This window comes from Pteronotus mesoamericanus, unplaced genomic scaffold (genome assembly GCF_021234165.1).
Source record: "Pteronotus mesoamericanus isolate MK-2021 breed Mesoamerican mustached bat unplaced genomic scaffold, CSHL_Meso_final contig_2, whole genome shotgun sequence".
Taxonomy (NCBI): domain Eukaryota; kingdom Metazoa; phylum Chordata; class Mammalia; order Chiroptera; family Mormoopidae; genus Pteronotus; species Pteronotus mesoamericanus.
In genome coordinates, this window is record NW_026555084.1 from 15,425,970 (window position 1) to 15,442,008 (window position 16,039).

Genomic DNA, 16,039 nt, shown 5'->3' on the forward strand with positions numbered 1-16,039 from the left:
ATTCCATGGTCCATCTGCAAAATTGCCTTTGCTGAAGTTTTTAACATATTCAGGTTTTCTGATGGTAGAAGTGGCCAGAGGAGGAATTTCTCCTTCTCATCTATTTCCCCTTGTGCTCTTTGATTTTCAGATTCTTCTCAAGTACCTCAATTTTGCAAATCTAATTATGAAGGTGTTCCACCTGAGTTACCTGCACAACTGTGAGACTCGGCGTGGCCAGGTAAGGGCTTTGGCTTGAGGGAATGGACCGGACACATGTTTTTCCCCCCTGAAACATCGATGTGATCAGGCTGGAAAGGCAGGTGGTAGTAAAAGTACCTGAGAACCATCATACAGTGTCTGCAGTGCCCCTGGTGTTATAAGGTAGCACATGTTTATAAAGCTGTATTCCAGAGTGATTGTATGTACAAGTTTTCAAGTCAGATAGCTTGGATTTGAACCCCTGCTAAGCCACTTATTAGCTCTAAGATGTGGAGCAAATCATTTATTCTCTACAAGCTTCAGTCTCCCCATTTGAAAAATGGGGATCATTATGGTTCTACTCTCAAAAGATTATTAAATAGTAAATGGGATGATGTGTGTAGAGCACTTGTGCTCAATCAATGCTTGTTATTATTATTCTCCTAAACAACCTATGAGATGAAAGAAACGGGAAGAGTTGTAAGATGGCCAGTCATTTCATCTTCCTGAATGTCAGTTTCTCTGTCTCTAAAATGGGGATAATGTTGTCTCCATCTCAGTTTTCCTGTGAGGGCTCAATGAGATAAACTCTATAGAGAACTTTCCAGAGTTGCTATTGTTCTCTAGCTCAGTGAGCGGCTACTTTGTGCCTCAAAACTCTGTTCTGGTGTTTTTTCAGATACTGCTGTGGTCTGGCAGCAAGGTCTTTGAAGAGCTCACGGACATCGAGAGACAGTTCCACAAAGCCCTGTACACAGTGCGAGCCTTCCTCAACTGCGACAGATACTCTGTGGGGCTCCTAGACATGACCAAGCAGAAGGTGAGGGAGCAGTGGACCTTTCCAAAATCAGGTTAAATACACACCGAGAGGAGCCCAGACTTGGGTCACCCATTCAGCTACACAGGGAAGAGGCTTGGAGGGTGTGGAAAGTTTTTAACAGTTTTCATACTGAAGAGAGGAACGTCAACACCTAAAGGCATGGGTGACTGAAAACCACCTGTATCTTCCCTAGCCAGCTAGAAAAGGAAGTGTATGTGAGAAGTCTCGACGACTTGGTGTAGGTGAGCGATAAAGAAGCCTCTCTGCAGGGTGAAAGTCCAGAAAAAAGAAAGCGGTCAACTCCAGGAACTCTCAGAAAATGCACTCAGGGGTGGACTAAAGCCTTTCCTACGGTTTGGAGAGCCCCGGGCTGACCCAGGCAATAGGAGCGGACCCAGATGCTTAGGTCCAGTCCCTCAGAACGCTCAGGTGCCAGGCTTGCCCCAGGTACGCTGGCTGAGGAGAAAGCGCTTGACAAGGCCCCTGACATTGTTTTGCAGTTAGGTTTCCCCAAACTAACCCTCACATTGCCCTTTCTCTAACTGTCTCTGCCTCCTGAGCCTAATCGTTTTCTGCCTTGGACCAGGTTTCCAGAGTTATTTAGATTCGTGATTTCCTATCTCAAAGGTCCAAGGTACAGGATTCCTATCAGTTTCATTTTTATGCCTTGTCATGCCAAGTGTGGCGCACAGACCAATGGAGGCTCTCTAAATATTTGGTTGAATGAATAAATAAACACAGAGCCCGGGGTTGGAAAAGACCTTAGACCTAGTGTAGCAATAAACCCTTTGATAATCCTTCAGAAAGAAGCATATGAATAGATTCATGCAAATGAATGCTTCTTTTTTAAATCAAAATAATTTGTGAGTAGTTGACTTCAAAAAACTCCGCCTTACAGTGCCCAGTGAGCGCCTTAAAGGATCTGCCCCAGGGGCAGGCTGCTCCATGCTGCAGTGTCTGCCCTGTTTTTTTTAAACTCCCTCTCCAGGGAAGGTCCTATTTCAGCGGGGATAGTCTAATTTAGTCATTCCGAAAAGACAGAACAACCTAGCAATAAGGGTGGGCTGCTGCAATCACTCTAAGATCCTATCCTCCAGGTAGCTAAGCTCTTACCTGAGCTATTGACCTTATGAAAGAAGTCAGTAAAAGCCACTGAATTATACTTAATTGGGTGAAATGTATGATGGGTGAATTATACCTCAATTAAACTGTTTAAAAATAAAAAAGAAGAAGGAGGAGGAGGAGGAGGAGGAGGTAGAGAAGGAGACAGAGAGGGAGGGGGAAAAGAAGAAGGAGAAAGAAAGAGAGTGGGAGGGAGAGGGAGAGGAAACAGAAGGGAGGAAGGCAGGCATAAATATGCCCCACTTTTCACCAATCCCTTGCTGACACCTTCTTCTTCTCCTTGGGACAATCTTTAGGCCCACTCAGTGTTTGACACAGATAGCGGCAGCCCAAAGTGCAATACTTGTCCTTCTTCTGGGCTCCTCTAACATTTGTTCCCCTTCCATTACTCTTCTGGACCTTGCCCCAGCCACCTTATTACGGTCGCTGGAGTACTTGACTGCTCCTTCCCTGACACGGTCAGTTCCTCCAGGGCACAAACTGTGCCTCCTCCATCTCTGTGTATCACGTAGCAAGCATGTTGCAGGGCTCAGGAAGGGCTCCAGTTCCTGTTTCACCCAGAACTGAACTTTGTCCTGTTGTCCATAGTCAAGAAAAACCTGGCTCCCTTCTGCCTGTCCTCTGGATGATATAAGGCAAACCACCAAGACAAAATTGTTTAAGTAAGAGAGAGGCCAAGAGCAGGAGGGCTTGACATCCTATCTGCCATAACCCAGCACTAATCTATCATTGTCCCTAAAAATTAACAAATGAATGAACAGGGAAAGCACTGGAAGACAGAGACCTCCTCTGCCAGGCCCGGGCTCGACCCCACCCAAGCTGTGCAGCTCTGTATACAGTAGGAAACCAGCTGAGGGGCAGCAGGGAAGAGCCTGTTGCAGCATCCCAGCTGGTTTCTTCTCCTGAGTCTGAGTGATGGAGCGAAGCTCTCGTTGGCCCTTTTCTCTCTTCCCTTGGCCCGTGTCTTTGCCAGATGTCTCAGGTGTCATCTTTCTTGTTGAATCTCAGAGACAAATCTATTTATCTATATTGGCCACCATCGTTTTTTTCATTCTTATCTGGAAAAAGTATTTTTTTTCCTGATTGTAAAAGCAATGCATTTCACTATGGAACAGTTGCTAAATAAATTATAGCCTCATTCCAATCACCTAGAGAAAATCAGTTGTTAATACTTTGTTGTGAATTCTTTGAGAGCATTTTCTAAATATAGTTGGACATTGGGTCACATGATTTATATTTTTTGTCACCTCACATTTTCACTTATCAGTGTACCATAGCCACCTTTTAAATCAACACATACACATCTGTAGCATCATTGTTACTAGATGTACTATAATTGATTTATTGCATGAAGTCCCCTCTTATTGGACACTGCTGTTGTTTCTAAGTTTTCTCTATTATAAATGATAGTTGCAAGGGACATTGTATTTTCCAACATGTATTTTCAAGCTACGTGATTATTGTTTTCATGTGTTTTCCATCACGTATTTTCAAGACATGTAATTATTGTTTTCCTCATTCCTAGGAATTTTTTGACGTGTGGCCAGTCCTGATGGGTGAGGTTCCACCCTACACCGGCCCCAGGACTCCAGATGGAAGGGTAGGTCTCTCCGGCCTGCTCAGTCTCATAAAATGTTTAATGAAATGCAAATGTAAAGCACTAGAAAAACTGCTGACTCTTTTTGTCACTTGAGTATTTATCTTTTCTTGGTTGGGTTGTCTCCCTTGAAGTTATAATTTCTCACTATTGCCAACCCTGTAATTTATAAGGTGTTTTTAATATCTTTTTAAAAAAAATCCTCACCCAAAGACATTTTTATTTTCATTGCTTTTAGAGAGAGAGGAAGGGAGAGAGAGAAACATCAATGGGTTGCTTCCTATAGGGTCCAGACTGTGGATCCTACTTGCTCGAAATTGGGATCAAGCCCACAACCTAGGTAGGTGCCCTGACCAGGAATCGAACCTGTAATCAATCTTTCGGTTACGGGACGATGCTCCAACCAACTGAGCCACACTGGCCAGGAAGTGTTTTTAATGTCTTGTTGCAGTTTCACAGTAGCCTAGTGGGGTTGACCAAGAAGGAATCAACATTCTTATTCCACAAAAGAGGAAATTGCCCCAGAAAAGTGAAGCAATTCTTGCTCAAGAATTCACCCAGCAAGAGTCCCAAATTAGAAACTATTAGTCCTGGAAACATCCTGAATATCTAATTGAGAGTATATAAATTGGTAGCCAGAGGTCAATTCCAGTGAATAGATAAACTTGTTTGGCTGCATACATTTTAAAAAATCTATTGTTTTACTTAAAAAATTGAATGGGTAGCTTAGCACTTAAAAATCAAGATATTTCCCACAAATATCCATATTCTCAGTTTTTTTTAGAAGAGTAGAAGATCAGTCAAAGCTGGGCCCACAACCCCACAGGGGAGATTTGATTGGAGCCGAGCAGCAGCTGCCTCCCTGGAATGTGGTCTGAGCTCTCCCGTTTGCCTCCTCTGGACACCGGGCCCCGCTCACATTTTTGTTTCTGTCAGGCCTCCAGGCATCTGAGATTGTGACCGCTGGTCTCATACCACTGCTTCAATTTTCCAGATGAGGCACAAACACTTTAGAGAAGGTGCAATTATATGAGTGAGGGCATGGAGCTGAAGCAAGGTAAGCAGGCCAGGGGCTGAACGGCTTGTAGAACCTATAGAGCGGCCGAAGGGCCTTAGCTGAGGCCACACAGGTTAAGTAAGCAGCAGCCATGCCCTCAATTGAGGTTTAATCCCGTGCTCTTCACACAAGCCCTTTTGGCCTGTCTGAAATGGTGTATCAACTTCTGATGGAGGCTTGATCCCACCCAGCCAACCCTAACCCTACCTAAAATAAAGGGCCGTGTGTGTGTGTGTGTGTGTGTGTGTGTGTGTGTGTGTGTGTGTGTGTGTGTGATAGACTTCATTTAGTCTTAATCCAAACTCTGGGAATTCAAAATGAACACCCTTGCTTGTGAGTTTCTTTTACACACCCGAAGAGGTTTCAGCTTTGTGATCTGCATGGCCTGCTGTGCTTTATCCAAAAGGACCGTTATAACCTTCTGTTGTCTGGTTTCAAACTACTCTTACCCACGCAAGTTCATGATTTCATCTGGGAAGACTAAGCCTCCAAGGATGGCATCAGGTACCACTGTCAAAACGATCTGGGTGCACTTTTCCTTTTTTAAGTACAGCTTTTCACGTTGGCATGACTGACATGTTACCACCGAGTTTTTTTTCCTCCAAAATATGAACTGGACTTGTACCTTCTAGAAACTTAGAAAGGGAGGAACTGCAATAGACATCAGCATAGCTTTCAGACACCACAAACTTCAACCAACTTCAATTTCCTTGGCCGCTTTGATATTCAGCTCTCTGAGCTAAGCCCTCAGCTCAGAGGTCATGTCTAATTCCAGGATGCCTGGAGAAATGTTAGGCACTAACTTGTCTGGCTCGTCAACCTCAAGTACCCTAATCTTTAAGATTCAACTGGTATTTTCTCACCGAGCACCATCCCAGGAAGAGCTGTGCACCATTTGATCAATTCGATAAATTTTGGTTTCACTTAGGTAACTAGCACACTAATAGTTAAGAATTTCCTTTCCCCAAACCCTTGTCCATTTCAGGCAGCACCAAGCTCAGTCACTCCTTGCAAGAGTATGTCCTTACATTGAAATGGAAAAGGCCAGAAGGCAAAGGACTTTGGCTTTGGTCGGTTGCTAACTTGTAAGGTGAGCTTGGCCAACTAATTCCTTAGGTCTTCCATTTTCCCACTTGTGGGGAGCTGTCATTGAACTTATCCCCAAAGTCAGCTCCAGGTCTTGGACACAGCTGGTAAGGAAAGCACGCATAGATCTGAGCGAGGGCCCGGACACAGCATGTCAGCATTGGCTAAAGGTGTATCTTGTGGGAGGAGCGTGGGGTGTGGAGGAAGAAAGCCTGAGTTCAGGTCCCTGCTCCATCAGCTAGTTTTGTGGCCCTGAGGATCCTCTCTAGGCCTCACCTTCCTCGTCTGAACTGCCTGGGTAATCAAGCTGACCTAGTAGGGCTGTGGTAACCAAAGAAAACTATGCCCTGACACATGGTAGACACTGCAGTAATCACGGCTACTTGGGTGGAACCTCACTATCTGCTGGGCACTTAACCTGAATCATGCCATTTAGTCTGCTCAGCGAGTTGATGAAGGAGGTTCCCCATTTGGCAGTGGAAGAGAGGGCAGTCTGGAGGGGGTTGAATTCAAGCCCAGGATGCTTTTCTTTCTGGTAACTGACATTAGTCATGCTTTTTAGCACTCCCTTTTGTCTTCTAACACCATCCCCTCACTTTGTCCGCCATATTCACATTCAAACTACAGCTTTTGTCTGGATTGTGACTAATTAACCTCCCCAGATCTTGAATCTAAAGCTCCCCAACAGCAGCTGCCCCTCGTTTTATCTCCTTTTAAAAATAAAACATTGTATGTGTCTGTATTTTAATTATTGAAAAGTTATATAGGCTGATTAGGCTTTATGGAAAAAAAGAAAAGAAAAAAATAGGGCTTGTTTTAAAGCTAGTACATTTCCATGCATAATGATTTGGCTATGGCTCTATTTCTGGCTCTTTCAAAGACCCTTGTGTTGTAGCCTTAGCAGGTTAGGTGGCAGGTAACAAAGGTGCTCATTGATGACTCAGTTTTGACTTTCCAAAAGCTGGCGAGTTCTCACATGAATATGGCCTTGAAGGCAACTCGGCTGAGCTACACTGTATGGAAAAAGCTATGTTCACCTAGGGCACACTGATCTTTTTGTTGCTTTCTATGAAAGCAAATTAATTCTCCTGTAGATTTCAAAACATGTCCACTTCTAACCTTTCTAAAGGAGTCTCTGAACACCCTGGACAGGCAGCCTGTGGGGCCCAAGGAGCCGGCAGCTTGCCCGGGAGCGCGGTGAGCAGCCCAGGCCCAAGGACAGATGGCCCGAAAGCAAAGACCTGCAGAAGGTGGAGAAGGTCATAAAAGTCAGCCCCCTCCCCATCCCAGGTGGAAACTTAGCTCATCCAAGTCCCAGCAGCTAATGCAGCCACCTTTGCTCTCTAGAACTGCCTACATGGTACAACTCGACTTTTTAAAAATGTTTTGAGCACAGTGTGCTTATATTTGCAGTGAGAAGCTCATACTGTACAAAAGGGCACGCCACAGAGATTCAGGCTCCTGGGGCAGACAGCCTGCAGTCTGTCTCTTTAGGAATGTGTATGGGTATCCGGATGTTCCTGGATGTGTGTGTATACGTGTGCATGTGTGTGCATTCCACCGTTACCACCCTTTCCACACATGAGATGATTGTTTTGTGCCTTACTTTTTCTACTTGACCATATTTTGGTTTCTTTTTCTTTCAGCACACGTATAGCTCTGTCATTCTGGAGACATGCAGAGTAGCTACAGCATGCAAGCACTCCATTTGTTTGGGGGGGAATGGAGTGAGGGAAATTAGGTCTTGTGTATTATTCTCCTGGGGCCTCTACCTCCACCTTTTCTAGATTCTTGCTGCCTCCTTCTGAGCCAGGATTGTCCTGTTGCTGAAATGGAATTAGTTATGTATCGGAGGGAGAGATTTCCAGCTGTGCTATCCTCTCCCTTCTTCCCTTTCCTGGATAAGTATGAAAACCCATTATTTAATGAGTGTAATAGAAACACACACACACACACACACACACACACACACACACACACACACACAGTGACAGCCATTATGTTGTCAAGACTTTTTAAAGCAACCTGACTGATACCCCTGGATGGCGCAAACAGTGCTTTTACCCACGTTTGGGAGTGCATCTGTGGGATTCATTACTATTGCACCTGTGCAATTACTGGGCCAAAGGATACATGCATTTTAATCTTTGAGAGACATTGCTAACTATCCAGCCACAATCTCAGAATCATAGCTGGGGCGCGGGGTTTAGGGCTTATCTAGTCGTGTTTCTCAATTTTTCTAATTGTCTTAGAGCCCTAGACTTCCACTGCAGCTGCCTTGGCCAGGAGTTAATGGGGGAAGAGGTCAGGAAGGGGAGGAGGGAGAATAAAGACGAGGGTTTCTGTCCTTAACTGTGCTGCCACTAGGGCGGCTCCACTTTGCGTCTGCTTTTTATGACTAGATCCCATGCTTTGTTTGGGAAAAGAGTTCTGGTGTGTAACAGCGACACAAACATGTACCACTGATTTTTGCTGCTGGGGAGACTGAGGCCCAGAGAGTACTCAGAGTAAAGCCAAGAGTAGAGCATGAGTCTTCACTCTAGAGCTATTCTTAGCTCCTTCTCATCAAGCTGTGAGGTTCATCTAGTCTCCCCTGTGATGTTTCTGATTCGAGGGAGCTCATGCCTGCCCAGGGCAGCTGACATCCTTGGAAGAGCTCTAGCTTCTGCCACTGGATTGGCCCGAGTGTGCCTCCCGGGAAGGTTCAGCTGCTGTAGCTGCCACCAATGCTGGCCATTGAAGAGCAGAGCCTGTCCTGCATGGGCCTCAAGAAGGTCATGATCACTTGTCAACTCAATGGACCTTCAGACACCCTTGACTGGATCAGGAATTTTTCTTTGTGGAGGTTCCGAGTCAGGAGACTTGGATGCAGCCCATGTTTCTATATGTAAATGTCTAGGGCAGTATTCTCGAAATACCTGTAATAAAGGAACAGGCAATTTTGAAAATTTCTAATCCATTTCTGGACTGATACTTTTCTAAATGTGTTAAAAAATACAACTAGAAAATAAAAATTTAAAAAGATATATAAAAACTAAGTCCCCCCTGCCATTTTTTTTTGTTATTTTCAAGAGACCTAATTTAGCTCAGTCGAACTGCTATAAAAGTTTCCAAATGCTGACTCTCAGTTTCGGTTTTCATGTCATCAGGGAATCCCAACAAATAGTTTTTAGAGAGGTGTCAGTCCGGGGACAGCACTTTGAATCGCCCTGTTCTAGGTGAGAGTGAAGCAGAGAGTAAAACACTATTTTAAGTTATTAACCTTCAGAGACATAGCAGAATGAGCACTGAGCATAAAAGTCAAGGTTCTGGCCCTGGTTCACTATAAATGAGTCCTTTCCTCTCTCTGGGTCTCATTCTTCCCATTTTTGGATGCTTGCTAACTTGCCTGTCACTCCAGGAAGTTCAAAGGGTCTGATAAGGTAACGGAATTTTCCCTGGAGAGCTCAGGGAAAGGAGCCGTGTGCCAGCATCCACCTGTTGGTTAGGAGGTCATGTCGTTGAACAGATCTATTCTAAGATAATGGGAGGTGGGAAGGATGAGAGGGGCGGGAAGTGAGTTAGGAGGCATGAGGCATGATTGGGAAGACAGGTCTGGAAGAGCTGACAGAGCAGAGAGAGCAGTTGGGTGGAAGGAATGAATGAGAAAGGGGGCCGTGACCGTAGAGCTGAGCCCTGCACGGAGGAGGGCTGGGTTGACAATGATTCTAAATGAGACAGGACCCTGCTTTCAACCTCCCGTTCTTCCTAGACTCCAGCAGCAGTCTCTCTCTCTCTCTCTCTCTCTCTCTCTTCCTCCTTGGGCTCAACTTCCAGATCCCCCTGGAACACTTTCCATTCTTCCTTCCAGCCCCAGCCCCCAGCCCCTGCTTGGCCACTGCGAGCTGGGACGAGGGAGGAGCACACTAAATCCTGGGAGTCAGCTGAGGACAGTGCACCGCAGAGGCAGCTGGATACACCCCTAGAGAGTCAGGCTTGTGCTTCCGGAAAACCACGGGGCACAGAGTGAAAAACAAGGCCTGTCTCCTGGACACACTCATGCTGAAGTTCTGTCTCAGGCTCTAAAGGAATATGTTTCTCTATCTCTTTTGCTTAGGAAATCAACTTTTACAAGGTCATTGACTACATCCTACATGGCAAGGAAGACATCAAAGTAATCCCGTAAGTCACATAGCCATACCCATCTTCAGGTGGGCAGGGAATGCCACCTCATCATGTTCCCAAAAGGAAGTGAGAGTCAGAATATTTGTAAACATCCTGAATGACCCCCAGGATCTATGCCATCTAAACTAATAGAAGGGGACATTGAATGGTAAATAAATATTTTATCAAACCAAAAGAAGGCCAAATAAAAGTTTAGAAAGGATGTAAAGCAGGTACAAAATATACAAAGTGAATATTAAGATGATATTTTGGTACAAATATATCATTAGTTACTTTAAATACTAATCCATTAAATGCTCCAGTTAAATGACAAAGATCACCATGTTGAATAAGAGAGAAATCTTTCCCATTTCATTGATTCTAAGATGTGCAGTTTTCTATTCTTTGACATTTCTGTAATAAAATCTATGACACTGAACAATTGCTGTCACTCACAGAGTAGTCAGATGTAGTTGCTATTGTCTGCTTATGTGAGAAATTGGCCATAACCATGCATATTGCTATGACTTCATTTGAGTTATGTGCATTGTTGGTTGTATTCCTATTGAATTTAATTGCCATATAAAGGGACTTAAAGAGGTTATACTATGATGCAACATTGAAACCAAAAGTTTCTTTGAATGGCATAAAAAGACAGGAAAAAATGTATAAATTATGTAAAAATCCATATCTAAATTCTAAAAATTAATAAAGTAATAATAAAGTAATAATTATAAGTTCAAAACACATTGCACTACAGATTACTTGGAAGCATTTTATCTTTGTCTGTTGCATATTGTTGACAAACAATAATTTGTCAAAGAACTGATAACTTCCTAGAAATTAAGAAATACTCTATACTCTGTTTATAAGAGGTGGATCTAAAAGATAATAACACAGAGAGGTTGACAGTAAAAGAATGAAAAAAGGTATACCATGCCAATATCCATCAAAAGAAATTTGATGTAACTATATTAATATCAAATAAAAATAGACAGTATGTCAAAGAACATTAGTAGGGATAAAGATAGTCACTCACTCCTTAAAGATAAAGGGTTCAGTTTGTCTTGATATTATAGGGAGATATTATAATTCTAAATTTGCATACACTTAATAAGATGGCCTCCAAAGAAAAGGCAAAAGCTGATAAAATATAAGGAGATACAGACAAATTCATGTTTGCTAATTGATAGGAGGAACAGACAAAAAAAATCAAATATGGAATATTGAATATTTGAATAACAATGAACAAACAATGATAAGAAGCTAATCTAAAAATCCTCGTATACAATAGAAAACTAGGAAATACTCTTCTGAAAAAGAAAAAAAAGGAACACATTCCCAAATAAACCATGGGTGAAAGAATAAATCAATGGAAGTTAGGATATATTCTGAACTAAAAATAATGAAGGTAGTACATGTCAAAACTTATGTGATGAAGTGAAATCTTGCCTAAGGTAAAATTTGCAGCCTTAAATATACGTATTAGAAAATAGTAAAAAGGCTGAGAAATAATGAACAACGTATCCACCTGTATCAGTAATGGTCTCAACAGGTAAGAAGTGTCACTTTCAAATTAGGATGCCTCATGGAGGCATTATTTACAAAGGGACAAATTACAGAGGTGTGGGTGGAGTGAAGGACACCCCAAGGGAATGTGCTAGCAGTGGTGCTGTCACCACGTCTGGGCCCAAAGGGATATCCTGGAGCCCGGAAGGACAAAGAGTCACATAGAACTGGCCACCTTGAGAAAAGCATTGTCCTTCGGCCAAGGGGCAAGTGAGCCAAAGCAACTTGGCTGTGGGGACACAGGGAAATACATAACCTGACCTCACTGCTCTACCTTCCTCTGGCCTTTGGCCAGGTCTCCCCACTGGGCCAAACAGCCAGGAGCCCTGCTGGTGTCATCTGTCTGGATGGGCCTCCTGGGAGGAGCAGGTTGGCGAGTAGATCTAGAGAGGCAAACAGAAGCCATTCATCACCTCAGCTCAGGAAATAAAAACAAACAAGCAGAAAAATACATCCAAAGAAAAGAATAAAGATCAGCCCAGAAATTAATGAAATCAAAAAAGGTACACGATGAGCAAATGCCCAAATTTGTTCCTTGAACAGATTAATAAAATTGACAAATTTCTGGCAAGACCAAATGAGAAAAATAGAAAATCAAACGAGCTATACCAGGAATGACAAGTGGGGGTAGCTATAGTGACACAGATGTTAAAAAGATAATAAAGGGATATTATGCCAAAAAATATTTTAAATCTAGACAAAATAGGCAAATTCTTAGAAAAATAAAACCTACTAAATACACATAAAGAAGAAATAGAAAACCATAATGGTCTTATAGCAATTAAAATAAATCAAAACCTTCCCACAGAGATGCTACAGGCCCACATGCCTTCAGCGGTGAGTTTTACTAAATATTTAAAGAAAAAAAAATAATTCTTGTAAAAATTATCCAAGAGAATAGGAAAAAAAGTGACTATTACAAACTTGATACGCAAATGCAGCAGAGGTGGTATGAAAAAAGGAAAATGCAGACCAAGCTCACTTGTGAATAAACATAGGTGAAAATATCCTGAATAAAATTTTAGCAAATAGTCACTAAAAGGAATTATACATCATGACCCAATTGGGTTTATTCCAGGGTTGGCTTAACATTTTAAAACATCAATCAATATAATTTGCCACATGAAGAAAAACACAACATAATTATCCTCATAGAACAGAACTTTCTTAAATAATAATTTTTTTAAATCCCTGAAAATACTAAGTATTGACAGAGACAAGGAGCAAAGGAAACTCTAATATACTGCTCATAGGAGTATAAGTGGGTACGACCACTTTAAAAGACAGTTTGGCCTTCCCTTGTAAAGGCGAAGATACACGTATCTTTTGACCCAGCATTTCTACGCCTAGGTGTGTGCATGCAGAACTGAAGGCACATATATGCCAGATTGGCCATAGCATCACTGTTCATATGAGTCCCAAGCAGAGGGGGCATATCCACCAACAGTGAAATGGCTACATTGTGCTACATTCCTACAAGGGAAAACTCTCCATGAATAGGAAGAATGAATTGCAGCAACATGAAGAATAAGTCAAATGGAATAACACATATTGGATGGTTCCATCCAAATGAAGTTGAAAAATCAGCAAAGTTAAACTAGAGGGTACTGGAAAGCATAGTTAAATGGTAAAACTACAGAAAATCAAGAAATCACTTGTAATGTCAGAACAGTGGTTATCTTTGGGGTTAGGGAGAAGGCTGCCTTTGGAAAGCCAAGTTGGGGGCTTCCACAGTGCAGACAAGGTTGTTCTTGTGGTGGGTGTGGTTTCATGGATGTTTACTTTCAAACAACTGATTTTAATGTACTTTCCCACATGTGTATTTCTTCTCACAATGAACAAGTAAAAGATAATAATGCCAAATATTGTAATATTGTTGTGAGGGATAAATAACATGTAAAGCACTTAGCTTAGTGCTTTGTATGTGGTAGGAGCTCACCATAGGTGAGTTTCCCACTCTCTGTATGGTACTAACTCTCTCTCTGTAAGTATTAATGGAAGGGAATTATGGTATCTCTTTGTGCTCAGCAGCCAATAACAATCTGTAGAACAAATGTTGTCGCTTTTCTTGGCTAGTCAAACTCAGTGCTCATTCAATAAAATGTAGTTATCACTCTTGCTTCAGTGTCTACATTTGGACACTAAGATGCTTAGTCAAGATTCCAGACTCATTCAGGTACAGTGAACACAGGCAGGTGCTGGGAGCCCCAGATCGTGGGAGAGCAAAGGCCCAGATTCAAGTTTTCAGCCCAACGGTCCCTATGGCATAAGCTACCATTTGTCTTTGGCTTTTACAGGAGTCCGCCTCCTGACCACTGGGCTTTAGCAAGCGGCCTCCCCACTTATGTTGCCCAAAATGGCCTGGTAAGTAAAACAACTTTGAAGGGGAAGAGTTTTATGTCAGGTGGAAAAGTGAAAAAATTTCAGATCAAGGGAGTGGAAAAAAATGATGAGAAGTGTGGACATCTAAAAGCCCAATTCTCTCATTTCTTAATTCACTTGAGAGGTGATCCAAGGAGATGAACAGAAAATTGACATTTGAGAAAATGTGAAATATACAGAAAGAACCTTTAGATGGAAAATTACATAGTCTCACTGACTAATAAAGATACTTATGCATATGTCAGGGGCAAAGTCATGACGGGCTGGTCTTCCAGGCTCACCACAGACTAAATCCCAAGCTCTCATACCAGAGAGTTGGCTCCCACTCCCACCCCCTCATCTCTGCCCCATTTCCGGCCGTACGATGGATAGCAGAACTCAAATGCTCTGCCTCCCACCATGCCCCACCCACGCAGGGTCAAGGGTGGAGTGACAGCATCTCCTGCTTCAGAGAGAAAGGTCATGTCCGTTAGCTGCACATGGCCCCCATCTTTGAGCCTTTTACCCTGGTATCATTCCCCAGGCACACGCAGAAACAGAAGGAGGCTTCAGAGGTGCCTGAAGACTCAGGAGAGCATAGGAAGTAAAATGGAACCCAAGGAAGTAAAAAGTTTCAACAAGGGAGACAATGAAATGCAACAAAAGTGATCTGTAGGATAAGAACGAAACCTCATTGTGTGTGGCAATTAGGAGGACATCAGCGTGCCCTTTGAGAGCAGGTTTGGGGGCAAGGTGAAGAGAGAAGCCTGTGTGTGGTCTGCTGAGGTGTGGATGGGTGGTGAGGAGGTAGAGCACGCGAGAGAAAGAGGAGTAAGCCTGGTTGGTTGCAACGGAGACCTTGCTGGGTCAAGGGAAAAGTTCATTGTCAAAAACGGGAAAGACTCAAGCGTGCTCATGGGCTGAGGGGCAGAGCCCCTGGAGAGGGCAGAGATCAGGAGAGAATGGTGGCATCCGATGGCACTGATCCGAGGAGAAGCCAGAGGGATGGTGCAGTGGGTGGGCCATTCTCAAAGGAGCAGGGGCAGCTTCCCCTCTGAGACCACGGGATGGTCAGGCCTATTGGGACAGGTGGGGTCACTACAAGACCCTATGGTGCCTTTTTAGGAACCAGAAAAAGCTGTCCCTTCTCAACAGCTGTAAACAGAACGGTTAGGGCCATGGCTCTGCAAGTCAAGATCAGACAGAATTTCAGCTCCCAGTCATCCCCTCAGCCATACGTCTTTGTGCAGTACACACAACACAGCGCTGCACACGGTGGCCCCGCTGCGGGGTCTAGAGGGGTCACGTGAGGATTGTCTGCGTGGTCAGGTAAGGTGGTCCAGTTCCCAGGGGACGGATCTGGCTGTACACAACAGAGCTACAACATTTTTTTATTCCTTATTCTGTTTTTGAGGTTTATACCCCAAGGAAAAATGCTTTTCTGACAAAACAAACAAAACAGAACCCAAATGTAATTGATTCAAAGATGTTTGGAGTAGCATTATTGTTTTATATGAATAAGAACCAAAAACAGGACACAGTCCAAATATGCAGTCAAAGGGGGACCACAAAGCAGGATACTATATAGCTCTTAACGATGACAAATTGTAGTCTTTAGTTTTTCAAAGCTTGGAAATGACTTCAGAGCAAAGCAAATGCTAAGAAGTAACATTTATAAGGTAGCTTTTCTGTCCAGTAGCCTCAGTTAATAATTCCAAACCACCTTGAGCATATCTACCTGATGAAAAGACTGTGAATGCCTTGGGCAAGGATGTGGTGTTTCTGAAATAACATTCATTGCTTTACTTGGTACCTTGTCAAGTCTAATAACAGCTCCATTATTCCTCTTCACGGCTTTCAGATTTGCAACATCATGAATGCACCCGCGGAAGACTTTTTTAAATTCCAGGTAAGTCATTTTTGTTTTCTTTATTAGTCACCTGATGTTTTTCCCCCTAAAAGGGGGTTAGAATATCAATTTTATTGGGAAGCAGTCTCAACCAAGTGAAAGCATGAGTGGGAAAAAATGTCCTGGGCCCATGGAGGTGGGGAGGGAGTTAATTTGGTGAATTCAAGGTCTCATTTGGTTTTAAAATTCACACCT

General features: G+C 43.1%; 1 protein-coding gene across 3 annotated transcripts in view; it reads left to right on the top strand.

Moving 5' to 3' along the window:
• The window catches only part of PDE6A (phosphodiesterase 6A), a 44,007-nt gene that overhangs the window by 8,376 nt on the left and 19,592 nt on the right, over positions 1-16,039 (top strand). For all 3 annotated transcript variants that reach the window (XM_054567927.1, XM_054567925.1, XM_054567926.1), the window contains exons 3-8: positions 131-220; positions 860-1,000; positions 3,648-3,722; positions 9,959-10,023; positions 13,872-13,938; positions 15,797-15,844. In XM_054567927.1, the coding sequence (XP_054423902.1) occupies positions 131-220; positions 860-1,000; positions 3,648-3,722; positions 9,959-10,023; positions 13,872-13,938; positions 15,797-15,844 (486 nt within the window). The remainder of the gene's footprint in view (positions 1-130; positions 221-859; positions 1,001-3,647; positions 3,723-9,958; positions 10,024-13,871; positions 13,939-15,796; positions 15,845-16,039) is intronic.